The 27,243-nt window shown below is 55.3% G+C and overlaps 2 protein-coding genes across 16 annotated transcripts in view; both read right to left on the bottom strand.

The window, feature by feature from the left end:
* MEF2D (myocyte enhancer factor 2D) overlaps positions 1 to 27,243 on the bottom strand; it is a 75,604-nt gene that overhangs the window by 19,554 nt on the left and 28,807 nt on the right. For 8 of the 13 annotated variants that reach the window (XM_056510023.1, XM_056510030.1, XM_056510032.1 and 5 more), the window contains 3 exons: positions 13,391 to 13,686; positions 8,344 to 8,547; positions 1,409 to 1,546 (listed from right to left, as the gene is read on the bottom strand). In XM_056510023.1, the coding sequence (XP_056365998.1) occupies positions 1,409 to 1,546; positions 8,344 to 8,547; positions 13,391 to 13,444 (396 nt within the window). In that variant the 5' untranslated portion in view covers positions 13,445 to 13,686. Of the gene's footprint in view, positions 1 to 1,166; positions 1,302 to 1,408; positions 1,547 to 8,343; positions 8,548 to 13,390; positions 13,687 to 25,664; positions 25,753 to 27,243 lie in introns of those variants that run through there. The other 5 variants (XM_056510031.1, XM_056510035.1, XM_056510037.1 and 2 more) reach the window with 3 other exon arrangements.
* Positions 2,556 to 5,954, bottom strand: LOC130262687 (uncharacterized). Of its 3 annotated transcripts, XM_056510038.1 has the most exons (3): positions 4,230 to 5,954; positions 4,109 to 4,189; positions 2,556 to 4,054 (listed from the first exon to the last, which is right to left on the bottom strand). In XM_056510038.1, exons 1-3 carry the CDS (start codon positions 5,049 to 5,051, stop codon positions 3,749 to 3,751), a joined length of 1,209 nt encoding a protein of 402 aa, XP_056366013.1. In that variant the 5' UTR covers positions 5,052 to 5,954; the 3' UTR covers positions 2,556 to 3,748. The 3 variants fall into 3 exon arrangements, with proteins under 3 accessions (XP_056366013.1, XP_056366014.1, XP_056366015.1); XM_056510039.1 differs by having other exon boundaries at positions 4,109 to 5,954; XM_056510040.1 differs by having other exon boundaries at positions 3,895 to 4,189.

Here is a 27,243-nt window from a genome sequence, read left to right as displayed (position 1 = left end):
AGCCTCCCCACCCCCTCCACCCCGAGATCTAGGGGATGGAAATGCAGATTTTGGGATCCTTCCGAGGCTCGTGGAGCAGCACAACGCTGAGTCAGCGAAACGCAACCTGCCGATTTCCCAAGGCCCAGCTCTCAGGAAAAGCCAGAATTTTAACTTGTGGGGGCTTGCAAAGCACACAAGGACAGGTTACTTTGGGAGGGGCTGTGTGTGTCACTTGCTGTGCTGCATCCACCCTGGAAAAGGAGCCTCCCCCTGCTCTGCAGCATTAATTACGACTCAGCCTAATCCCCCCAGAGCTGCTGCCTGCATCCACAGCCTCTGCTCCCTTGAACTAACAACTAATTTGAAACGTGTCCCCCTCCTCCTCTCGTCTCCTGACACAAATCCCTTTCAGCACTGTCCTGATGCCACCCCAGTGGCAGTGACAGCTCTGGGATCACAGGCTAAACCCTCCCTGGATTTCTGCCACAGCCACCAGCTGCCCCGAGGGCTCGGTGGATTTGGGGGGAATTAATGTGGAACAGCCCAAACCAGGCTGAGCTTTGCAGGGATGTGAGGGGTGGGCACCTGCCACCAGCTCACAGGAACACTGGCATCTTAACTCAGACAAAAATCTGCTTTTTTGAGGAACAGAGGGTGAAAAAGGAGACCCTAATTCACTGCCTGTTGTGGAGAAGAGACACAGAATCACAGAATCACAGAATAATGAGGTTGGAAGAGACCTCTAAGACCAAGTCCAACCTGTGTCCTAACACCTCAACTCACCAAGTGCTATGTCCAGCCTTTCCTTAAACACATCCAGAGATGATGATTCCACCACCTCTCTGGGAAGAGCATTTATTATTCTTTCAGTGCAAAGTTTTTTCCTAACATCCAACCTGTACCTTCCCTGAGGTAGCCTGGACTGTGCCCTCTGCTGCTGTCAGCTGCTGCCTGGTGGAACAGACTGAGCCCACCTGTCCACAGCCTCCCTCCTGCTCTGCCAGAGCCAGCAGGGAACGGCAGGGCTGGTGGGAAGGATGTTCCCAGGGATGGGCAAGAGGGAGGGCACTGAGCAGCCAGGTGCATTCAGGGCTGCAGCTGCACGGGCTCCGAAGCAAAGCCATGCAAAACCCACCCCCATCACCTGGAGGCAGGGGAGGGGCTGCAGGCCACCAGCTACTCACTGCGAGCCGGTAACTCTGCATCATTTTATCAAACTCCTCATCAATCTTTTTATATTTCTCCTCCGTCTGCGGGGTCAGGGCAAACACTTCATCCCCCTCCGGGCTCTCGCACTCCCTGTGCTTCTTGTTCAGCGCCTGCGGCGGGCGGGACGCGGGGCGGGGCGGGCGAGGGGACGGCAGAGAAACAAAACAAAACAAAAGAACATCGAATGAAGGTTGTCCAGGCACGGGCAGCTACTTACACCGTATCTCTTGAACAGGATATCCAGATCCTCGCTGCCTTTGCGGTATTTATCCTCCATCAAGGGGCTCTGGTCTATGGAGTCGTCGCCGTCGGGCTCTGGGCTGTCACAGCCGTTAAAACCTTTCTTTCTTAACGTCTGAAAACACAACCAGAACAGTCTGAGACTGGGGAGGGGAGGTGGGGAACACGGGCAGGTTCCCCCAGAACACCCCCTGGATGGACCAGGATTTGCCCCTGTACAAATCAGCACCTCAATGGGATTAAAAAGTCAGGATACAGCCCCTGGGTTTGATGTCTCTAATTCAGGAATTACAGCATGGGGAGTGAGGAGAGAAACTTCCTTCTTTTCAAAGGTTCTGTTATACCAGGACTGAATTTGGCCCTGCATGAACTCTTCATGAACATCTTCATCACTTTCAGGCATCACAACAGCATGAAGGGGAAAAAAAAACTTAATGCTCTTTGTTGTCCTGCAAAAAACAGGGAAAGCTTGCTTACAAACAGCCAAACAGGAAAAATAAACCCCCAAATTGTCAGAATTTCCTGACACAAGCAGACCAAGTGGCATTTGCCAAAGGTGCCACAGGAAGAGCATCACAGGACAGGGCATGTGGCAGTGACAGCTGAGAGCCCTGTGGGGTGGCACAGGGGGTGATGGTGCCAGCCCTGGGCAGCAAACCCCACACCAAGGCTCACACACAGGAAAGGATCCAGGCACTGCTACATGGAGGGAATGAGGGACACCCCAAATCCCTCACTGACACCCCAAATCCCTCCCTGACACTCTGCAGCCAACTTTGAACCCCTCTCTTTCCAACACACCAAAGGCAATTAGGCATTATGACCAGCACTTGCCAACTCTTCTTTTTTTTTTTTTTTTTTTTAGAAGTCAAAGCTACAGAATTTCCTGGAAGTCTTGATCCTTTTTTATGCCAAATTCAGCAGGAAAAAAAAAAAAAAAGAAGAGTCCTGACAATTTTTGTCTTCCTAAACAGCAACAAACATCTCCTTTCTGAGGCCAAAGCAAGTTTGGGAGTGGCTCCTCAACTACCTGTGAGCTCCAGGAAGCACAGGGCTCTGGGGGAAATGCTGCTGGAGCACTTCAAACCCAGCATGTCTCCAGCAGGATCTGCCCCACACCACAGCTGGGGCTGGGGGGATGCTGGTGCCAATGGGCACCACACCCACCCCAGCCTGGCTCTCCAGCCAGATGAAGCTTTTCACAATATTTCCCATTAAAATTACTCCTTCCTGGGTCATCCCAGGTGGCATTTTCACCCTCATTTATGGCTTCAGCTGCAGAGGGGAATGTCCTTGCTCACATGCAGACTCACTCCTGACCATGGTGACATCTATGCCCTGTTTGGTGCCACCAGTAATTCCTGATACCTAATAATAAATATTAACTAATTACCTAATTATTAGTAATTCTTATACCTAATATTACACTTAATAATGTTTAACAATTCCTAATTCCTGTGTTGATTCTATAAAGGCAGTGGGAATCAGTCACTGCCATGAACAGGAGATTCCCAGAGCTGTTGCTGCACTTTTCCGAGGACTTTTCCCTATTATTTTTCTATTTTTGTACATGTCCTTGTTTGTTCTCAGAATGGCCCAAAAGAGGAAGAGGTGCTGCTGGTGGGGAAGGAACTGCTCTGCTTTTTTTTTTTTTTTTTTTTGAACTGCTTTTTGTGGATTTTTTTTTCCAAAACCTTTTGTCTTGCCGACGCAGCCGAAAGACGGAAAGTTGAGCTTTCCTCTGAAAAAACAAAAAAGTTTTTTCCTTTTTCTTGTTCAGAGGCAAGATGGAAAAAGCTGTTCCATGAGCAGTGAAGCAATGAACCAGGTTTCCTTCAGGCACTGCAGAGACTCTCTGGTGTCTAACAGGGGCTGACATGATTCCCTCTGCAGGGACAGCAGCTGCACCTCCCATCTCTGCTGGAATTGGGAAGGTAACCCCTCACACCCCTGAAAACTCCTCTCCTCCAGCAGCAGCTGTTGGCAGGTTCAGAGTTTGGGGGGATGGACAAGAGGGAACCTCACAATGGGATTTTTCAAGAGGTTTCAGCCAAGCAACACCATCCTCCTTCTCAAACCTGCAGCATTGCTGCACCAGGGAGGTTTTAGGCACTGCCAGCACCTTCAGCTCTGCTCAGCACAGGGACAAGCTGGGGGCTGCCACCACCAGCTGCAGCCTTTTGCCATTTCTAAATCCACAAGAAATCCTCCTGGGGGCTGCTCCCTCAACCAGCCTGTCAAGGGAAGCAGTGGAAGGGGGGATGTGGCTCTGCTCACCCTGGCACAGCTCATAGCATCACTCCATCTTTCCCAAAATCTAACACATTTGGTGTCCCAGCTCTGCCCTGGTCTCTTGGCTCTCCCCAGCCCCAAATTGTAAAACCAGTTCCTCACAGGGGTGGGGCCTCAGCAGCTGAGCTGGGAGGGGCAGCTGTGGTGCCACCATCCCTGCTCCTGCACAAAACCCACCAGCAGCCCCAGGATGTGCACAGGGAAAATCCTTCCTGGATGCCTCAGGCAGCAGCATGAGTGGGGCTGGAAACCTGTGAGCTGGAACTGTGCCCCTGGGGCTGGGATTGTAAACCTGTGAGCTGGGACTGTGCCCCTGACCTGGGGCTGTGACCTTGGGGCTGGGATTTTGGGGCTGGGGCTGTGACCCTGGGGCTGGGATTGTGACCTTGGGGCTGGGATTGTAAACCTGTGAGCTGGGACTGTGCCCCTGAGCTGGGACTGTGCCCCTGGGGCTGGGATTGTAAACCTGTGAGCTGGGACTGTGCCCCTGGGGCTGGGACTGTGACCCTGGGGCTGGGACTGTGCCCCTGAGCTGGGACTGTGACCTTGGGGCTGGGATTGTAAACCTGTGAGCTGGGACTGTGCCCCTGGGGCTGGGACTGTGACCCTGGGGCTGGGACTGTGACCCTGGGGCTGGGACTGTGACCCTGGGGCTGGGACTGTGACCTTGGGGCTGGGATTGTAAACCTGTGAGCTGGGACTGTGCCCCTCGAGCTGGGGCTGTGACCCTGGGGCTGGGACTGTGACTTTGGGGCTGGGACTGTGATTTTGGGGCTGGGGCTGTGATTTTGGGGCTGGGACTGTGACCCTGGGGCTGGGGCTGTGACTTTGGGACTGTGACCCTGGGGATGGGGCTGTGACTTTGGAGCTGGGGCTGTGATTTTGGGGCTGGGGCTGTGACTTTGGGACTGTGACCCTGGGGATGGGGCTGTGACTTTGGAGCTGGGGCTGTGATTTTGGGACTGTGACCTTGGGGCTGGGGCTGTGATTTTGGGGCTGGGGCTGGGACTGTGACCTTGGGGCTGGGGCTGTGATTTTGGGGCTGGGGCTGTGACTTTGGGACTGTGACCCTGGGGATGGGGCTGTGACTTTGGGACTGTGACCTTGGGGCTGGGGCTGTGACCTTGGGGATGGGGCTGTGACCTGCACCACTGAGAGGGGCTGCTGGAGCTGCAGGGAAGGCAGTGGGGCACTGGCAGGGCTGAGCTGGGATGGAAGCACCAGTGGCAGGGAGTGACCAGGCTGGAATGGCAGCAGGACACAAGCCAAGGCAGAGTGGCTTGCAGAAATCTGCTGCTCAACCAGAGCTTTGGACAACAAAATGCCATTTCCAGCCATAGGGGCGTTGGCTGCTGGTTCTTTCAGGTTTTTTTACCAAAAAAAAAAAAAAATAAAAAACGTGTGTCCCACATTTTTAGCTTTTTGTCAGGATGATGTAAAAGCAAAACAATTCTGCTGGAGCGGGAATCAAACCCAAAGATTCCTGTTTTTGGGATTTCTGCAAGGTCTTTTAGAAAAGAACTTTCCTTCTCATTCCTCCTCCTTCTTTTTGCCAAGAAAAAAAACAGAAGATGCAAAGAGGTTTTCAGGAAACCTTTCTGTCACTGGGCTTCAGCCAGCAGAACACAACAGTTTTTCATATGGAAGAGATTTAAAAGCAATTCCTTCCCAGCAGAAAATTTTCAGAGAAAACCAGGGTGAGAACTTCCCAGAGCAAAAACCCACCTGGGTCACCACCTGCCCCCTCTCAGGTACCCCCACTCTAGCAGGACCCATTGCACATCCTGCTTTTCCAGCAATATTCCCACTTCCATGGTGCCAGCTCACATGGGAGCAGATTTCCAAGCTGAAGAGGGGAAGAGAGCAGCAGGAAATGCAGAACATGTGAGAGGAAACAATGCTCAACCAGGATGTGGCTGACTTCCCTTAGAGCAGGGACACTCAACCACTCTGGGCTTTGGGGAAGTCTGGATGAGGATAAGGATGAGAATGAGGATGAAGACTGGCAGCTGCCTCTGCATTTCACCACCTCCCCAGCATCCTGCAAAATGTCTGATTTAACACATCCTGGGCAAGGAGGATTAGGAGAAAATCAGCCTGTGGGGGTTGTACTGTTGGTTGGACAGTCGATGGGCAGAGTCAGGAGCAGCTCCAGGACATCCAGCCTAGGAAAGGGCTGTGAGAAAGGGGCTTTGGTGGAGCCTGAGCCTAGGAAAGGGCTGTGAGAAAGGGGCTTTAACTGGCTGTGCAGCATGGTTGTGCCTGCTGAGCCCTGCCCTGCCCAAGCCCCTCCCCAGGGGCTGGCACATCACCAGGCTGTGGGGAAATGAGAGGTGCCAGCGCCGTGATCCCCACGTGGCACCAACGTGCCTGCCTGGGCTCAGCTGCCCCCTGGCCAAGGAAACCCCTCTCTGCACCACAGAGATCTGCTCAGACTTAAAAACCTGCAAGAACCAGGACTTTGCTGGGCATGAGAAGCCACAGGGGCGGTGTGGTTGAATGACAGTCCTGACAGCTGCTGGCACAGCTGAAATACAGGGGTGTCCCTGCAGGGAATGGTCCCCAAAAGCAGCTGGGGTGTGGAATCTCTCTGAACTCTCAGCAGCTCTCCACTTTGAGGGTAAACCCCTCAAGGACATTCCTGTGCAGCATGGGATGGGGTGCCCCCAGTGCCAGCCCCACATGCACCTCCCCAGACCAAAATCCAGATCTCATGTTGTTTTAAAACCTTGAGCTGTGGCACCAGTGCTGCTACCCAGCCTGGCAGTGCTTGGCTCAGCCCTCTGGAGCCAGAAAAACAAAACCAAGAGGTTTCTGCCTAATTCCTCCAGGTCCTGGCTGCTCCTCATCCTTCCTGAGATGCTGCCAGAGCCACTCAGAGCTGAATCCCTCAGCAGGAAGGGGCTGTGGGTGCCACAGGGAAGATGGGTTGATGCAGCAGCCCCTTGGAGTCCATTTAAAATCATATTTGGTGGCAAATTCCCAGCCTGGGTTTTCACAGTCTCTAAATGATCAGTGTGGGGAAGCTTCCAGAATGAGAAGATACTTTTTGTGAGTCAAGTTCAACTGGGAGCCACCAAGAAACAGGAGATAAATTATATTTGTGTGCAGTGGGGACACAGCTGGGCTGGCAGAACCTGACCTGGGCGAGGGGAAATGGAAACCAGCACCGAGAGCAGGAATGCTCTCCTGGGAACAAGGACTCAGAAAACAGCAAAACCCTTACAGCAGCTCCCAGACAAGACAAGGCTGAGGAGGGATGCTTGAGCAGCCTCCAAAGCTGCCTCCACCCAGCAGCTTTTGCTCTGCCAGCGAGACGTGTTTGGGCTTTGCTCCTGCCATCCACCAATATCCTTCCGCTCCCCATGCTCCTCTCCTGGCTCTGCAAGCAGAGCCAGCTCTCCATGTGGTGCAAACACAGTGTTTCTTTGGGTGCCAAGGACTGTGTGTAACTTGTCTGCTCGGGAGTGTTTGCAGCTTGGACCAGAAGGGAGCAGAGCTGCCCAAAATGTTTACGGTATTTTTAGGCCAAGACAAATCTGTTCAACGCCGCAGTCTGAGCATCCCAGAGAGGCTGTGCCAGGGAACCAGCAGAACTGCACACTGAAGGGGCATTACCTGCCCCAGACAGGCCAGAAAGGACACTCCTGAAGCATTCTGAAGGCCCCTACAGAACTGGCCTGTGGCAGAAGAGTCTCCAAACCCCAGCAAGGGAAGGCAGATGCTGTGAGATGCTCAGCCAAGGGGTGAAAACCTCCAGTCCAAATCTCTCAAAAAGACACATTTTACAGAGCATAAAAAAGAAAAAGAAAGCAAGATTTTGGGGTATGGAGGCAGGCTGGGTTTTTTCCCTTCTCCTTCATGAAATCAAAGCCTGAACACGCTGGCCAAGGGGCACCAAGGGGATCCAAAGGCAGAAGCAGAAGCCCAATTCCTCCAGCAGTGCAGGCCATGCTGCTCCACTCTGCCTCCCATCAGTGCCTCTCAGGGCACTAATTGATGCCCATAATGCCACTAATTACAAAGGCAAGCCCTTCATTTGCCTGTCTGGCCAGGTTTAATGGCAGCTGCCCCCATGCTGAGGACCCTGCAGCTCCATCTGCACAGCTACAGCTGAGGGAGAGATGTGACCAATGACTCAGGCACTGCTGGCACTCTCCTGTGAGCCAAATGTGCCCCCTGCTCCCACCCAGTGATGCTCTGCCAGCACCAGGGACAAGGACAAAGCTGTGGAGAGGGCCAGGCACATGGCAGCTGAGCATCTCCTGGGATGAGCACAGTTTGGGCATGGTGCCAGTGGCAGTGCTGGGGATGGGTCATGGCTGGGCCACAAAATGAGCAAAGCCACCAGCCCATGAACTCAGCCGTGCTCTGAGCAGGCACAGGGCCCATCCCACCTGAATTCAGCCACTGGTGCCTCCCACAGCCCCACTGTGCCTGTCTGGGTCTCAGGCTGGGGCAGTGTCACAATGTCACCAGGAGCTGCCTCCAAATCCACCCACAAAGCAAACACCCCAAGTCTCAAGGGGAGACACAACTGGAGCACCTGAGCTCCACAGCAGGAGTGTTTCTGCCTGTGGCCCTGGCAGTGCAGCTGCCCCAGCCCAGCCCTGCTCTCACCTCGATGATGTCCGCGTTGGTGCGGCTCTCGTGCGGCTCGTTGTACTCGGTGTACTTGAGCAGCACCTTGTCCATGTCGGTGCTGGCGTACTGGAACAGCTTGTTGGAGTGGTTGAAGATGATGAGGGCGATCTCACAGTCACACAGCACGCTCAGCTCGTAGGCTTTCTTCATCAGGCCGAACTTGCGCTTGGTGAAGGTCACCTGGGAGCAGGACATGGTGAGGAGCTGCTGCCAGAGCCACAGCCCCACAGCAAAACCGAGTCACCCCGGGAGGAAGAGCAAAAGGAAGGGGAATGCAGAGGGAATATTCTGTCTCAGTTTCCCCCATTGGACCCAACCCCAAGCTCTCCTCTCTCGCCTCCCTCTCCCAAACAGTTCATCCTGCTGCCTATTTTGGGATCCTCCAAAGGCAGACACTTCACAAGCACAAAGATGATTATCAGCGTTGGAAATCACATATTGCCAAATCAAGAGAAGATAAATTTCAGCAAAATCCCCAGCAGAGCTGCCATCTGTCCGGGGGCTGCGGGTTTTGAAGTGGAATGTTCAGGCAATGGAGATCTCGCCCTCCCCTGCTGCAGCTGTGCTGCCAGTGCCCAACCCAGGGCCCAGAGAGCTGGGGCTCAGCACCCCACAGCTGCCCAGCCCAGCCCTGACACACTCTCCTGCCCACCAGCCCCCACTCATCTTGGCAGGCCATGCCTCCCCAAGTGCCAGGGGCTCGCCCTGCTGCTGCTCTCACCTTGCTGTCCCTTCATGTCACCTCACTGGGGTGTTTTCCTCACTGCCCTGTCCCTCAGCTGTGACCAGAGCTGCCAGCTGACAAGGCAGCCCCTGCAGGACTGATCCTGAGAGCTGCTGGGGAATGGGGCCAGCACTGGGGCTGGTGCTGGCTCCAGCAGCAGCTCCAGCTGCTGGGCAGAGCTGGGCTGTGACTGCCACCCCACACTCCTAACAGGACCCAGCTGCTGCAGAGGGAGCTGCTTTGGAGCTCCCTGTCCTGGCTGCAGTGCAGAACATGCAGCACACTGAAAAGGAAGGCTTGGCCAATGCCCTCTCAGCAAATGAAAAGCAGAAAAAGAAAATAAGAGGCAGGAGGTCACTGCTTTGTGCTAAGCATTGCTCTGAGGCCAAAGCAGCCTCCAGGGGCAGGGCTGGGGATGAGCTGAGAGTGTCAAGACCTGCTCCTTCTCCATATGGGAGGGCTTGACTCCACTCTGGGCCTCACCACAGCAGCAATTTTGCCACTGAGCAGCTTTAATTCTCAGGGCTGAGGGAGGAGATGAGTGAGCCTGTCAGTGGCTTCAAGCCTCAGTCCATGGAGCCAGCAGGAGCACCCAGGGTCCTGCACCCTCCAGGCAAACCCCTGTGCCTGGAGGGAGGCAGAGCAGGGCAGCTCTGGGCACACTGGGCACACTGCTGCCCCTCCCCACCTCCCCCGGGATGATGAGGCAGTAACGAGATTGACTCTAATCTCCTCATCCCTGGGGAGTGTGGGGCTGCTGCTGCCCTGTGCTGCTGGGGCTGCACGTGTGCCTGCTCTGGCTGCAGCCAGCCCAGCAAACTGAATCACTTGAGGGCAGCTCCTGTGTCCCACCAGCATTCCAAATGTCTCAGCCACCTCTGCTGCACTGGGACTGCAGCTGGGACCCAGGCACAGCTCTGCCCCTGCAGGCACTAAACCATAACCTGTCTCTCTGCCCCCTTCCCAGTCTCTCTGGGAACACCCCCTGAGCAGCTGGAGGAGTCCCTGGAGGAAAACACACAGTGTCTCCCCAGAACAGAGGGAATAAAACACCAGGAGAGCTGCCAGTGGCAGGGACACCTCACAAAGCCTTGCCAGGCACCACAACAGGCACAAAGACTGGAGGCAATGGGGACAGGCCAAGATGTGGGGGCTGAACTGGGGCAGCTCTTGGCCTTGAAAACCAGTGACAAGGTTTGGGTTTTGCCCTGGAGTGGTGAAGAGTGTAGGATCATCTGCCCCAAATCAACCAGCAGGCTGGGCAGAGCTGAACACAGAACACCCATGGCCCTCCAGAGGAGGGGTATCCCCTCTGCAGGCAGGGCTGGGAAAAGCAGATCTGCCATCCAGCCACCAAACCCCACAAGAGCATCAGCTCACACTGCCTTGTGCACCCACCCCTGACCTGGGCAGGAGCCTCAAGGCTGTGCACGAGCCCCATCCAGCAGAATTAACCTGCTAAGTCTAAGAGGGTAATCAAATCTCATGCTTCAGGGCATAAGCCGATCTCCAAAGGGGTCAGCAAGGAATTACTGCCCCACACTAGCAGGGGATTTTTTGCCTTTCCCCTGATGCAAACCACATTGGCAGTTGCCAGAGTCAGTGGCCTGGCCCTGAAGGACTGATGGCCTGATCTGTTGTGGCAAATCCTCTCCAGTAATTCCCCTAATGACATTAGTGACTCTTACTTGCTCTCCTCCCTGGTTTTGGCTGCTGCTGTAACTCACAGGATCACACTCTGCTTTGGGTTGCAAGGGAGCAAAAAGCTCATCTTGTCCCAGCATCTTCCACTATCCCAGGCTGCTCCAAGCACTGTTTAACCTGGCCTTGGACACTTCCAGGGATCCAGGGGCAGCCACAGCCTCTCTGGGAACCCTGTGCCTCTACAAACTCCCAGGGAAGAATTTGAACACTCTCAATATCCCATCTAAACCTGCCTGCTGGCAGTGGGAAGCCATTCCCCCTGTTCTCTCATTCCAGGCTCTTGTCCCTCCCCATCCAGGTCCAAAGCCCCTCTCCAGCTCTCCTGAAGCCCCTTCAGGCACTGCAAGGGGCTCTAAGGTCTCCCTGGAGCCTTCCCCTCTTCAGGCTGGACAGCCCCAGCTCATCTCCATCCCCAGCCCAGACACACATCCTGTCACTCTGTGTCCCATCCCCACAGCAAGAGCAGCTTTCCAGACCCTGCAGCACCCAAAGCCCAGTGCTGGCTCAGCCTGGGAGCCAGGGCTGCCCAGAGGTCCCCAGCCAGAGCAGGGGCTGCCCTGGGGACAGGGGTGGGCTGAGGATGCTCCCAGACACGGGTTTAAGGCAGCTCAGCCTGCAGCCACAGCAGGCACACACAGGGACACTCCTCTCCCCATCACTGATCTGCAACAGCAGCAGGAGAGGGAGGGAAGGGGAGTGAGAAGCCAGAGGAGAGCTCACTGCAGCCTTCCAGCACTGAAAGGGGTTATCAAACAGAGAGACAGTGATGGGACAAGGGGAATGGCTTTAAACTGAAAAAGAGGAGATTTAAATGGGATATTAGGAGGAAATTGTTCCCTGTGAGGGTGGGGAGGGCTGACACAGGTGCCCAGAGAAGCTGTGGCTGCTCCTGGATCCCTGGGAGTGTCCAAGGTCAGGCTGGAGCAGCCTGGGACAGGGGAAGGTGTCCCTGCCATGGCAGGGGTGGGATGAGATGGGCTTTAAGATCCCTCCCAACCCAAATTCTGTGAGATACAGCAATATGGGACACTTCTGACCCTGGGGAGAGGATCCTGGCACTGCACATGCACAGCATGGGCCAGAGAGTGGAGCAAGAGGATTCTCACCCTCTTTCCAGCTCCTGCCACAGTGGGCAGAGCAGATCCCACTGCCTGGAGCTGCCCTTGTTCATGAAATGTCCCATCTTCCTGCTGTGTCCTTTTTTCCCAAAGAAAGGGAGCAGTGAAAATTGATTGCAAAGCTGTGCTGGTGACCAATTAAACAGCTGCTGCTTTGCTGACAGCAGATTTGATTTTGGGAAGCAAAGCAAGATGAGCTGCACTGGGGAGGGGAGTGATGCTCCTATGCTGGGTTTGGGAGAACCAGCCCAGCCAGGGATGCAGCTACTGCCAGGGAAAACCAGTGTCCCCCAGGCCAGGGAACTGGGATTTGGGGACACCTGACAGCAGAGATGCACCAAAGCTGTGAGACCTGGCCATGCAAAGCAGCTCCTGCTGCCAAATCCCACCCAAAGCTGTGACACCTCAGCAAGGGTCTTTATCTCCAGCCAGTGCTGAAGAGCAGCTCATCCCTCAAAAGCAGTCCCATCACTCAGCTGCTGCCTCTGCACAGAACTGCCTCTTTCCTTTTCCAAAGGTCTATCCAGCAGAATTATTTTCCATTTGGTTCAACTTCCAGCAGGGCTCCAGTCACTGCAGATCCCACTACCCCATAAAATACACCCCAGACCCTTCAATCACCCCTGAGGCCCAGTTTCCTCCTCATGATGGATATGAACAGCCCCAGGAGCTACTGGGACATCAGTAAAAACTTACCTGATGCCCCTCCCAGCCCCCACTACCAAATGAAGCCATAATGAGGAAAACCTGCCTTTCCTATTGTTTTGCTGCAGAGCAATAAAGTGCTTCATCCAGTTCTGTTCTCTGCCATTCTTTAAGGATTAGGAATACATCCACATGCTTTTTTAATGTTTTTTTCTATTTTTCTGGAGTGAAAGTGGCAGGAAAGAGTGGCAGCTCATGCTGGGTTGCACTAGTGGCTGGACTGAAGGTTTGGATCTGCTGAGCCAAACTCCAGGAGAACAGAAAGCAAAGCCTGGAAGCCTTGTGGTTATGGGAAATACATTGACAGAGTCATCCCAGAGCAAACCTGGGCTGGCAAAGTGCTGCCCTGGAGTCATTTAAGTTTACAATTGAGGAAAAAAAAAAAAAAAAAAAAAAAAAGGAATAATTGGAGCTGTTTGCTTTCAGCAAAATGGATACTGGTTGTAGCTGCTTTTTATTGGGAAAACCACATGGAAAACGTCAACTGAAATATATTTTCTGCAGGACAAAAATATATTAAAAAAAAAAAAAAGGAGGGGGTGAACTAAGTGGAGAAGATACTTTCTTCTGGAAAAGCACTTAGATGGAGATGACTGAGGGAGCTCCAAGGAGCAGTGCCTGGATGGGGCTGGCCCCAGCACCAGGTCTGCTCATTTCACTGGGAAAACGAGCTCTGTGGCCCAAATGGAGGAGATGGGTCATTGAGGAAGGTGCCAGTGAGATGCCCCAGGGAGGAGCAGGGGGAGGAGCAGGGGAGGGGCACGGCACTGACCTGCCGGTTGCGCTCGTCCGTGATCCGCTGGATCTGGATCTTTTTCCTCCCCATCTTGTCGGGAAATCCTCGCTGCACCCGGGACCACTTCGGCTCAGGGGAGGGGAGAACAGCCCCACTTTAGAAAGCTTTCATTAAAGAGCGTGGAGGGCTTTGTTCTCAGGTGGAAAACAAACCCCAAAAAAAAGGCAAAACAAAAAAAAAAAAAAAAGCCGAGTGTTGTGTGGCTGTGCTCAGTTCATGGTACTGCCGTGTGCAGATCCAGCGGGGTGAGATGGCAGCAGCTGCTCAGAAACCTGCACAAAGAGAGACAGCAGTGAGATCTCTGCTCCCAAAGCCCACAGCACCTCCTACAGCCACCAACATCCCACCCCAGGGCCAGGGGGGGCTCTGCTCTGGGGCCAGGACTGGGATTCACCCAAACTGCCCCCAAAGAGACCCAAGGATGGACAGCAGCACCCAGGGCACAGGACACTGAGATCTGGAGAGGAGGAGATGGCAGCAATGTGTCCATGAATCACCATTCCTCTGTGACACTCCAGACTTTTATTTTTTTTCTCTTAATAAAGTCATAAGCAGTCGAGTGGCTGGTGATTAGCTCGGGCAATTTAAATCCGTCTCCAGTTTCTGCACTAATCTTCAATTTGGAATTTTAAAATGTCTTTATTTGATTATTTGAAAGAAACCTCATAACCAGGCAGAGAAACCTAATTCTTCTGGGGAAGGAGGACTCTGAAGGAGCTGAGACAGCCCCAGCCACAGCCAGACACCAGATGTTTCCATGGAGCTGGGGCATGTGATTGACTCGTGCCCAAAGCTCTCCCCAAAAAGTGCTGCAGGTACCAGGGGCTCCTTCTGCAGCCTCCCCACGGAAATCTGCATCCCCAGGGCCAGAGGCTGCACCCAGATGTAGCAGGGCAGCTGCTGGCTCAGCCCCAGCCCATCCCAGCCTGTGCTGCACTGCAGGAAGGGGACAGAGGAAGCTCAGTTCATTTTCCACAGGTAGTTCTTCCTCCCTGCTCTCCCCCTGAGCAACTGCATGTAAGGCAAGGTGCCCTGCACCAAGACCCAGGCAGAGGGAAAAACCCAAAACAGCTTCCTATCTGCCTCAGCTTGGCAGTGCCCAGCCCTTGGTCCTGTCACACAAAGTGTAAAAACAAAATAAAAGCTTTCTCTCCCAAATCCAAAGCAGCACCACAGCCAAGCTGACCAAGCTGCTCCTGCTCCTCTCCCACCCCAGAGCACCCCCAGACCCACTGAAGACCTTGGCCCCATCCTTCACCTCCTCATCAGACCATGCTCCAACAAGCCCTAATGGTCCCACACTTGTTTTGGGGTCCACTGAGTCATGTGAGCCACTTCATCTTTTTCTTTGCATTTTTGGGTAAAGTTATTCATTGTGCAGCATGTTCTGTGGTTTCAGTGCAAGTCTGAGGAGCCCCAAGGAGAATGGAGGAGTCTTTTCCCCATCCTGACATTCACAATTTGCCCTCCAGACCAGAGAGACAAAGGGCAGCAAAACCTGGGTTTTTTACACATAAATCCCACTAGTAAGAGTCTTTGCAAGGACAGACCATACAGGGATGGCATTTAATTCCTGAATCATTATTTCCCAAAATTAATGCATATTTCCCTCCCAGCAGCAAACAGGAGCAACCATCCAGCTGTGATGGGACATGGCACCATGGGGAACACTGAGCCAGTGCCAGCCCTTGGCTGCTGCTCCCCATCCCACCATGGGGAGCCTCAAAAAGAGAGGTCCCAGAGCATCACCAGTCCCAGTTCTGGGGCATCACCAGTTCTGGGATATCAGCAGTTCCACAGCATCACCAATCCCAGAGCATCACCAGTTCCAGTTCTGGGGCATCACCAGTTCCAGAGCATCACTGCTCCAGCTTGCACCATGTGAGTATCCCTTGAAGATCAGTGATACAGGAAGAACCAAAAGGAAAATGAGGATTTTTATTTCATCCACCTGCAGTGTCTGCTCAGTATTTTCCACACAGGAAAGAACCCAGAGCCCAAAGGCAGAACCAAGGTGAGAAACTTTGGGAGAGGAGGAACTTTTTGTTGAGTTTGCTTTGCTGCTTTTCCCTTTGGAGTTTCCACTTCTTTAAACTGGCTGAAAAATCTTCACCTTCAGCATCCCGAAAACCACCAGTGGCAGCACAAAGTAGCAAGAGCTCCACAGCCAGAGCCAGGGCAAGATGCTAATTCTTTCCATGTGCTGCAGCTCTTGGACAGAGAAAGCCTCTGAGAGACAGCAGATTTACTGTCCAAACCAGAGAGGAACTCTCCAGAAGCAACAATAAACACTGCAGAACAACAGGCAGTAAATTTAAACTGAGTAAAAGGAAACATATTTTAACACCATTTCATTGCAGGACTTGTTCACAGGATGCCATGGCAGCCAAAAGCTCCAGAGTGCTCAAAGAGGTGGGAGAAAACCCTGGTGCTGCTCATCCCTGCTGGCACTTCTTGCATGGGATCCAAACCACATTCCTCTCCCCAGGCCACAAACACACCCCAAGTGTTTCAAACCAAATCCCCTTTTTCAACCACCAAACCAGGTTCCTCCTGCTGCTCTGAACCCTGACTGTGCATCCCATCCTTGGCTGGATGGGGACCATTGCCCCAGGGTTTGCTCATTCTGCTGGGTGAAGTTTTCCACAGGAAAAGGTGAGTTAAGAGGTTTTTGCTCATCATGATGGGGAGAAAAGGAGCTGCCATGTGATGCTCTTGACCCCTCTACCCTGCCTGAGAAGGAAAACAATCCCCAGGAGGGCAGCCCTTGGCTGGGGAGAAGAGGAGGGATGGAGAAGAGCACAGCACTCTGGTTGCACCTGACAGAGAGGATTTCAAACCCCTCCCTGTTCTCTTCATGGAATTGGGGTTTTGGGCTGAGTTTATTTGTTTCTAGGTTGGGTTTTTTCCCCACCATATTTTTAAACCCAGGTATTTTCAGGTTTCCTGCCCAGGTGGCTGTTTCAGAAAGTCCAACCGCTGGCTCGAGTTTCTGAACAGAACTGGAAGAGCAAGAAACCTGGAGAGCTGCCCTCATCTCTCCTGTCCCTTCCAGGAGAGTCCCTCTGCCCCTGGGGCTGCCTCTCCTTCACCACCAAACTGTTCTGGCTCCCTGAGGCACTGAGATCACCCTCTCCATGAATTTAAGCACCCAAGTGCCTACACAGCCAAGCACCCAAAGCACAGGACTGCTGCAAGGAGCTGAGCTCCTGAATAACTTCTGACTTTTGGGGTCTCAAATGATTTTATATATAATAACCCCACTATTAAATCGTCATCTCCTCCTTCTCAGACAGCAGTTCCTTTCTTTGTGCAGAGCCTCCTTTTCCAAGTGAACAGCCAGGCATCCCAGCTACTACCCCCGACAAGGAGGGTGCAAAGGGACCCACAAATCTGCTGGAAAAGCAAATGAGGGGTGGTGCAGTGGGAAAAAGCCAGGCTGACGCTGCTCCAGCCCCAGGAACCCCAGCAAGGATGGGGGAATTCAGCCCCAGCGAGCGGCAGTGGGATGAGGCAGCAGGCAGCCCCTGCCCCCTCCCGGGCTCTGCCGAACAAGTGTGACTATCACAGCAATTAGCACACATGCCAATTAACTCCGAGCAGCTGCTGGTTAACTCTGTGCTGAGTAATTCATCCCCGGCTCCCAGTAAATTGCTCCAAATTGGAGAGACAGGCGAGAGAGCAGAGTTAGCATTTTGCAAATGGGGGAAGAAAGAAAAAGCACGGAGGAATCTCAGCTGGAAGATGTTTTTACAAAACAAGGAATTTGGGGGGGCTGGATCCCCTGCTCCAAGAGCTGGGGACACAGAGGAGCTGATGTCTCTTCTGAGTCTTTATTGCTGGATTTTTTTATCTACTGTACAAATTCCACCTACTTCAAAGTGGTTTCACCTTTGCTTTGCACAGGCAGCGGGGTGCTCTGCACTGCTCCAGGACTTGTCACTTTTCCATTCCTCCTGAACAGCCCCACGTCCCTCCTGGCACGAGCAGGGACACTGAGAGTCTCACATCCACTTTCTACAGCCATTTGCTATTTTTAATATACTTTTATTGCCTCCCTTTTTAGTCACTCCTTGCTAAAGTTAGCTGCACACACCGCCCCTCTCCAGGCTGAGGAATTCAGCTGCCCTTCCTCAACACCCTCCCTGTGCTCTCAGCACAATGTCAGCTGAAAGAAACCAAACCTTGGCCATGCAGCTGCAGAGGCAAGATCAAAAAGATTCATCTGAAAGCTTTAGGAAGATAAATAAAGGCAAATAAATGCATCCTTTCCAAAAATGTATTTTCCTTTGGAGCTCTTTGCTTTTCCCAGCATGTGGCACAGAGGTTCCCCAGTCCTGCCTGTGCAGGAACACTCAGCAGAGCCAGTGACATGAGTGACTGCAAAATTGGGATGGGTTCAACATGGCACCAGTTCAAGGGATGTTTTCCACATCTCCATCCCCAAAACAGGTCCAGTGCAATGAGGACATCCTTGGCTGTAAGGAAACCTGCAAAAGGAGTTTCAAAGGACATTTGGAGGCTGGGAAAAGATGAAAAATGCTGCCCTGCAAAGATGCAGCTCATCTCATGGAGGCAGAAAAAGTCCCAGTTTGAAGGGAGAAATGCAGGTGAGAGGAATGGCAGAACACAGCCCAAGCCAGCAACTGCTCCCCCCAGGCACCCAGTGCTCCTGCTGTGGGACAACCCACCTTTACCCAAGATGTGCAGAAGGATCCCCAAAAAATGTTTTTCCTTCACAGGCTCCATCAAGTCAAGGGGCTGCTGAGAGTAAAGGGAGGGGGACAGAGGGGCACAGAGCTGCTGAGCCCCCATGCTGAGATCAGCTGGGCACAGAGCTGCCCCTCAGTGCTGCCCCTCAGTGCTGCCCATGCTGAGATCAGCTGGGCACAGAGCTGCCCCTCAGTGCTGCCCCTCAGTGCTGCCCATGGTGGGATCAGCTGGGCACAGAGCTGCCCCTCAGTGCTGCCCCTCAGTGCTGCCCATGCTGAGATCAGCTGGACACAGAGCTGCCCCTCAGTGCTGCCCCTCAGTGCTGCCCATGGTGGGATCAGCTGGGCACAGAGCTGCCCCTCAGTGCTGCCCATGGTGGGATCAGCTGGGCACAGAGCTGCCCCTCAGTGCTGCCCATGGTGGGATCAGCTGGGCACAGAGCTGCCCCTCAGTGCTGCCCATGCTCTAGAATCAGCACTGCCTTTCCAGCACCCACAGCTGGTCCATGTCCCCCTTCCTGCCCACCCACCCATCCTGTCTGTCCGCTCAGGAGAGCAGAGCCCAGGTGGGAAATGCTGCTGTGCTGAGAAGCAGCCCCTGGGCTCAGGCTGCAAGGGGAAGTGGATGCACCCACCACAGCAGCCTCTGCTGAGCCCTCAGTGCCCCTGCTGGCTGGGGGATGGCCCAGGGGAGGAAGCAGTGATGCTCTCAAGGTGGCAGTGATGCTTTGGAGGTGGCAAGAGCAGCCCTGGCTCTGCTGATGGCTCCTGCCACAGCCCTGCAGCTTTTAGCAGCAGCTGCTGAGAGCGACGTGGCCGTGCTGGCCCAGCACCCCAGCACAGCTGGGACCCCCCACCTGCTGCAAAGAGCTCCAAAAGCAAACACAGAGCAATGCAGCCAGGCTCTCTGGGCCTCACCTCCAGGATTCCAAGTCCTGCAGTGACAAACACCAAGTTGTTTCCCCACTCATGACCAGGCTGGATCCCACCCCTTAAGGACATGGATTCAGCCCAAGTCACCTCTTGAACTGTTTAACTGCAGTTCTTGCCTTCCTGTTTCCTTTCTTGCTGCCTTTTGTGAGTTAATTGTTGTTTTTTTAACATATCCTCCATGCTGACACCAAGGACTTTTAGTTTCCTTCTGTGTGGTTTCTGGATCAGCAGGACTAACTTCCTTCTCCTTTGCAAAGCCCCCTTCCCTAAAACACAGTGCCAGTACTCATGTCAGTGCTGTTCTTCCTCTCTGGCACTGGCACTGGTCATCACCCTGCTCTGTGGGGTGGGGGCAGGGCCGGCAGGGGAATGGCACCAGGAGGGATGCAGCACCCACATGGGCACCTTGGCAGGACAGCAGCAGCCAGGGAGGTGCCAGCAAGTGCCCAGCACCCTGAGGGACTCCAACCAGCATTGTTTAGCACCTCCTTATCTCCAAACCGAGATAAAAACCACACAAACATGCTCAAGTCTCCTCCAAAGCTTCTATTCTGGTTTCAGGATGATGCTATCTGGGTTCCTGTGTTGAACCTCCAGATGCAGGCAGGGGGAGGGGGGAGGAAGGTGGCCAAAGCACGGCTCTGCAGCAACCCTGCTGAGAAAGGAGCTGCTGGACCCTGCCTGGGCCACACCCCCCCAGGGCTGAGCTGCCACCCCTGCTGCACCCACACCTGGGACGGCAGAGCCAGCACTCAGCTCCTCCTGCAGGAGGGAATCAGCCCCACCAGCTGCAGGTGAAAACCTTGGCAGCTCAGGGGAGCAGGAGTGAGGCTGGATTCAGTCAGGCCCCCAAGGAATCTGAAAGAGACACACATATATTCCTGACCCAGATTCAGGCACTCTCTGAAGAAAAGCAGATGCCAACCCTGCAACCAGCTCTGCTGAGCTGTAACAAAACCTCACCTGTGCCAAGCCCAGCAGAGGAAAAGCTGGAGAACTGGTGTCTGCTGTGCAGAGTGGGTGACAGAAAGGATTTAGGGGAAATTATTAAACTGGGGTTGATCTCTTCCCCTGCAATTTGTGTGCCAGTGTGGAGCAGATGACACCCTGAAGAAAGGATGGCAGTCCCACATCAGCACAAGAGCTGGAGGCAGCACCCAAAGCAGGACATTGCTCCCCTGCACCCCAAATCACAGTCTCATCCCACAGACATGGAGCCAGGGATGCCATCACAGGCAGCACCACAGGAGCACACACATCCCAGGCTGGGGATGTGCTCTGCAGAGGTGGGGTGACAGCACAAGTGACCTTCTCTGCACTGCCAGCACAGCCACAGACAGCACAGGCTGGAGGGGACAGGGAAAGGAGGCTGGGCAGGAGCTCCAGGCAAAGTCCTGGCAAACCCACGGCACTGCCTGGCGCTGTCTGAAATTCAACCAGGGAACCCTCACCCGAGGTAAGGACCCCACTTCAGGAAGGAAAAGCCTGCAGGACCAGGACAAGCAGGGACTTGCAGCCCCTCACACCACATGGATTCCCAGAGAGGCAGCTGGTCCTCTCTCCTGGAGATGCTACAGGGAGGGACAGGCAGGGACAAGTCACTGCAGGGCTGGGTGTTAAACTGGAGGGCTTGGAGAGAGCCCTGCTAAAGTGACCTTCAGAGCACCCTGTTCTCAACCAAAGCCTGATGCAGCTGCCAGAAAAGCCTCATGACCTTGAGCAGTGACCTTGGTGGTGGCATCTTTGCAGCAGGGGTCATCTACCAGGTCTGCAGGTGGCTCAGCAGCTTCCCCAGATGTGCACACCCAGGCTGGGAACCCTGCACACTCCAGGGGCTCCCCAGTCTGTGCACAGCATCCCCTTCCCCAGCTGGTACCAACTGCTTGCACAGGGCAGCCCTCTGCCATCTCCATCCCCATCCATCCTCCATCCCTTCTATCCTCACTCCCAGCCACCCCCATCCCCATCACCCTTCACCCCCATTTACCCTCTATCCCAACCACTCTCACCCCAACCCACCCTCTGTGCCCAGAGGAGCACCCAGACCCCCAAAGCCGTTCCCCTTCCCCCAGCTCTCTATCTATCACCAGCTCCAGAGTCAGACACTGGGGTAATTTTCCCCTCTGCACTAAGTAGGGCTTTCTAAGAGATGGGAAGCAGGAGCCCATTATGCAGCTCCTTGCCCACCCCCACGGCTCCCTGCAGGGCATGAAATAACAATAACCAGCTGCCAGCTCCCCGAGCCCCGCCATGGCAATGAGATCGCAGCTCCCCTGTCACCATTGTCAGAGCACAATTTAGATACCTGCTAATGAGGAGGTTTAATATGACAGATGAGGGGTTGACTCATGAAAAAAACGAGTGAGAGGAGAGGGAGCTGGATTTGGGGTGGGATCCTGCACTCGGCAAGCAGGAGTGTGTCAGAGGCAGCCCCGCACTGCTGGGAGCAGGAGCAGCTCTGCACCCAAACCAGCCCCACGTGGGGACCTTCACTGCTGCTGAGGCCAGGGGGGAGGACAGGGCTGCAGCTTTTGGGACATTCAGTTCTGCTCCCCACAGAGCTGCTGGGTGGGGGGATGTGAGCCAGGAAAAGCCCCAGGGCCCACAGCAGTGATGCTCCCCTTGGAGGGCTTTTCTCTCCCAGTGAACTGTACAGCAGCACCCCAACATGACCTCCACTCTCCCTGGTACCCCCATCCTGGGGTGCACCCCCACTGCCAGTGTCCCTGCTGTGGTCACTGTCACCACTGTGACACTGAGGATCTGTGTGTCCCAAACACAGCCCGCCCCAGGGGGACAGTCCCTCCTTTGGCTCCAGCACTGGGGCAGGATCTCAGCACTGGGGCCCAGTGGGGCTCCCAGGGACAGCTCAGCAAAAGGGCCAAGCCCTCCCTGCTGGGAATGCAGGGGCTCTCCAGGAAGGGGATGGGATTTCCTCCAGCTGAGGGGACAGCTCTCTCCTCCTGGTGGGTTTTTCCCAGGGGAAGTTCCATGAGACCCAGCTGCTTCTCCAGGCATCCATGAGAGCAGTGGAAATCCACAGCAACACCACCATGGCTGAGAGTGAAACTGTGCCAGGGGAAACTCTGCCCTTCCCTGGTGCCAGTGGGATGGGGACTGGGATGTGCTCTGTAGCCAGCCTGGGACATATTTATTTATTTATTGGACATATAAAGGCCTACTACCCTTTGCCCAAGGGCACTGTGGCACAAATCATGAGATCCTAGAATGGTTTGTGTTGGAAGGAAACAAAACTCATTCCAATCTCTATCCCAGGCTGCTCCAAGCCCCATCCAAGCTGGCCTTGGACACTTCCAGGGATCCAGGGGCAGCCACAGCTGCTCTGGGCAGCTCTGCCAGGGCCTTACCACCCTCACAGGGAAGAATTTGAACACTCTCAATATCCCATCTAAACCTGCCTGCTGGCAGTGGGAAGCCATTCACCCCTGTTCTCTCATTCCAGGCTCTTGTCCCTCCCCATCCAGGTCCAAAGCCCCTCTCCAGCTCTCCTGAAGCCCCTTCAGGCACTGCAAGGGGCTCTAAGGTCTCCCTGGAGCCTTCCCCTCTTCAGGCTGGACAGCCCCAGCTCATCTCCATCCCCAGCCCAGACACACATCCTGTCACTCTGTGTCCCATCCCCACAGCCCAGAGCAGCTTTCCAGACCCTGCAGCACCCAAAGCCCAGTGCTGGCTCAGCCTGGGAGCCAGGGCTGCCCAGAGGTCCCCAGTGACCCCCAAAACTCAGCCCCTGAGCACAATCCTCCCTCCCAGTGCACAACCCCAGCAACACCATTCCCAAGGGCTCAGCCCTTTCCCAAGGGCCACCAAGATCTTTCAAACCAGCCTCCCACAATCATTTCTTTGTTGGTTTTGCACCCCCAAGCATGGGTGAGTAGCAGCTGTGGTTCCCAAAGTCACGGGGCTGCTGATTTGATTTGCATCCACAACTGCTGACTGCATCCATGCCCAAGGCAACCACCAGGTCCCAAGCTGCTCCTGCACTGCCCCATGGCACACTCACCATCACTGGGAAAGAAGCACCAGCTTCCCCAGGGGCTGCAGTGTCCAGCTCTCCTCTGGGGTGCAAAGGAGCTGCTGAAGTCAGGAGCTCCCCACTGCTGGCAAGGTGATGGTGGTCACCAGCCCCACTTCACCAGTGGAAGGATAAGAAGCAAAAGATCTTAATTTGTCACTGATATGGCAATGCTAATTACTGTGTGGGTGGTGCCATAGCAGAGCTCACTAGAAGAGTTCCTAGGATGGAAAAAATCTGGCCAACACCAACAGGACCAGGCAGGACCATGCTCTGGCCTCCATCCCAGTGCTCAGACTCCACCATCACAGCTCCAACCTGCTCATGGCACTTCTAGCCTGGAAACAAAGCCACAGAAATGGTCATACTGGCCATCTGCCTTTCTCAGAGGTGGACATGCTCACCCACTTCCACACATTCCCCAAAACCCACTCTGGTCCATAGCCACAGGCTCGTGCTCAGAGCACACTGCACTGCTGGAAGCTCACCACCAGACATCCTTATTTCATTTAACAAAGGATACAAAGGCCCAAACCTAGCACTGGTTATTTGGCACCAAAACCAGAGACCAAGCCCTGGGCATAAGAACCTGTCCCTTGGCCCCAAGATCCTCAGCTGAGGAGGTGCCACCAAAGCCCAGCAGGAGGCACAGACCTGGTCTGGCTCCACTGAACCCCAACCCCACTCACTCTAAGCAATCAGGAGGAACCAGGACAAGATGCCACATGGCAAAGACAGCTTTAACTTCCTCTTCCCCTATGCTGCCTTGAAAACACAGTGTGTCCAACCCAGTACATAAATAACATCAGCCACCACCAGAACTCTGTTACCCAGAGCCCCAGGAGCACCCCAGGGTGTCCAGAGCTGCTGCAGCCAAAGCTAGGCTGGGGACAGAAATACAAACCAGTTCCAGGTCCCCTGTCCCCAGCATGACCCAGGGCTGCTGGCAGCAGGGGATGCCCCTGTGCCACACAGGCTTTGCCATGCTCCCCAGCTCAGCCACAGCTTGTGCCCACATGCATCCTGAGCCACATGCCAATGAGCCAGAGGGGCAAGAATCCAGCCCCAGCTCATCAGGCAGCTCAAATCCACCAGGACAGCTGGCTGTCAGCTGTTGCTGCTCACTCACAGGACACACATTCCTGTCCCAGGCACACAGATCCTGCCCTCCTGCTCCCCAGCACCAGCATGGCCTCCCACCATGAGGCTGTGATGTCTGCTGACCCCATGGCAGACCTGGCTGATGGCTCCCACTGAGACACACTCATCCAGAGCCCATCCCAGCACACATCCCCCAGGAACAGCCCTCTGTCTCACAAGGGGGTTTTTTAAAGCCAAACTCTGTGTTTCAGCAAGGGGGATGGAGGTGGTGGGGGAAGGTCCCCACCCAGCTGAGACCTCCTCTGTGGATGCACCAAAAGCCACATGCCAGAAGGGGGATGATTTTGGCCAGCCCTCAGGATACAGATGTTGCCCACATGCCCCTCAAGGACATCCCAGCAAAGCATGGAGGTGATGCTCAGGAGAGCAATGGGGATGCTCAGACACTGGGAAATGCCAACTTTTGGCACTTTCCAGAAGCACTGTTACATTCTGGGTCTGGCACACTCCAAAATCCCATGCAGAGCATCACTGACACATGGCCACAGCTCAGGCCAAGGGCTTGTCATGGTTCCCAGCCACAGTACCAGAGGGATCACAGAAAAGCCACTGGGATGCTCCTGCAGCACACAGGAGATGGACCCTGAGGGCAGGTAAGAGCCATTGTGAGTGCAGGAATGTCATGGATAAACACCAGGCACAATTCCTCTTGGAAAAGGGAAATATTGGGGAAGAAAATCAAATACCACAGTTTTTTATCAATACACCCCATGCAAAGGTGGGATGAGAAAAAGCGAGGCAAGAGTTTGAAGAAAGAAATAAAAATATTTCAGTCACAATTTTTGCTGAAGGGTGGGGATATCAATAAAGAGTTGCCCAAATGGGTTGTTTGCCCAAATGAGGAGCAGAAGGAAAGGGCTCTGCAGCTGCTGTTGCACAGAGCAGCACTGAGGGCAGCCACTCAGCTCCAAAAGCAGAATCTTGGGACCCTGTAGTGGTTCCCACCTTGTGACAAGTCCCTCCAAGTCAAGCAGAGGGGAGAACCCACCTCACCCACAAGCAGCAATGGGTGAAGGGCTGGGTTTAATCCAAAGCACACCCAAAGTTTATCCTCCAGCCTAACCCATGAGCATCAGAGCTAGGGCAGCACAAGCCTGGGAAGGGAAACACTAAAAGCACTTCTGAAAGATCCCCTTCCCACAGGCTCTGCACCTCCATATTCACAGACACAGATTATCAGCATTATTAACTGTTGCCCCAAAGCAGCAACAACATCAAAACCCTGAAAAATTCAAATGGAAAAAGATTTTTCTAGGACGAGCCAAGCTCACGACTGGTCCCAGCCCCACCACATCCATCCCCACCACATCCACCCCGGCCAGGCTGGGCTCTAGAGCAAAACAAAGTTTAGGAAACAGTGCAGGGAGCAGAAGGAACGGGACAGAGCCCCAGGGTGGCACTTGCCCTGTACCTGCTCAGCGCCGGGGCGGCCGCACCCTCTGCAGGGCATCCAGCCTGGCCAGGGGATCCAGCAGCAGCAGGAAGGTGTTAAAGTCCCCAGAACCAGCCCCTGAGGAGCCACGATAAATAACCTCTGAGTAAACACAGCGGCTGCTCCCCATTCCCCTTCCTGTTTGCTTTCGCAGATCCGGGCTGGGACGTCCACTTCCAGCGGCTGGCCCCAGCCGAGCTCCGGCCGCAGCGGGGCCGGCAGGGCGGGCTGGGAACGGCACCGGGCTGGGAATGGCACCGGGCTGGGAACGGCACCGGGCTGGGGATGGCACCGGGCTGGGAACGGCACCGGGCTGGGAACGGCACCGGGCTGGGAACGGCACCGGGCTGGGAATGGCACCGGGCTGGGAACAGCACCGGGCTGGGAACGGCACCGGGCTGGGGATGGCACCGGGCTGGGGATGGCACCGGGATGGGAATGGCAACGGGATGGGAACGGCACCGGGATGGGAACGGCACCGGGCTGGGAACGGCACCGGGCTGGGAATGGCACCGGGCTGGGAACGGCACAGGGCTGGGAACGGCACCGGGCTGGGAACAGCACCGGGCTGGGAACGGCACCGGGCTGGGGATGGCACCGGGCTGGGGATGGCACCGGGCTGGGAATGACACCGGGCTGGGAACGGCACCGGGCTGGGAATGCACCGGGCTGGGAACGGCACCGGGATGGGGATGGCACCGGGCTGGGGATGGAACCGGGCTGGGGATGGAACCGGGCTGGGAACAGCACCGGGCTGGGAACGGCACCGGGCTGGGGATGACACCGGGCTGGGAACGGCACCGGGCTGGGAACAGCACCGGGCTGGGAACGGCACCGGGCTGGGAACGGCACCGGGCTGGGAACGGCACCGGGCTGGGGATGGAACCGGGCTGGGAACGGCACCGGGCTGGGAACGGCACCGGGCTGGGGATGGCACTGTGCTGGGAACGGCACCGGGCTGGGAACGGCACCGGGCTGGGGATGGCACAGGGCTGGGAACGGCACCGGGCTGGGAATGGCACCGGGCTGGGAACGACACCGGGCTGGGAACGGCACCGGGCTGGGAACGGCACCGGGCTGGGGATGGCACTGTGCTGGGAACGGCACCGGGCTGGGAACGGCACCGGGCTGGGAACGGCACCGGGCTGGGAACGGCACCGGGCTGGGGATGGCACTGTGCTGGGAACGGCACCGGGCTGGGAACGGCACCGGGCTGGGAACGACACCGGGCTGGGAACAGCACCGGGCTGGGAACGGCACCGGGCTGGGAATGGCACCGGGCTGGGAACGGCACCGGGCTGGGAATGGAACCGGGCTGGGAACGGCACCGGGCTGGGAACGGCACCGGGCTGGGGATGACACCGGGCTGGGAACGGCACCGGGCTGGGAACGGCACCGGGCTGGGAATGGCACCGGGCTGGGAATGGCACCGGGCTGGGAATGACACCAGGCTGGGAACGGCACCGGGCTGGGAACGGCACCGGGCTGGGAACGGCACCGGGCTGGGGATGGCACCGGGCTGGGGACGGCACCGGGCTGGGAACGGCACCGGGCTGGG

Source organism: Oenanthe melanoleuca, chromosome 25, assembly GCF_029582105.1.
Source record: "Oenanthe melanoleuca isolate GR-GAL-2019-014 chromosome 25, OMel1.0, whole genome shotgun sequence".
NCBI lineage: Eukaryota > Metazoa > Chordata > Aves > Passeriformes > Muscicapidae > Oenanthe > Oenanthe melanoleuca.
Note: the sequence above shows the minus strand (reverse complement) of the source record. Positions and strands in the feature narration are given on the sequence as shown.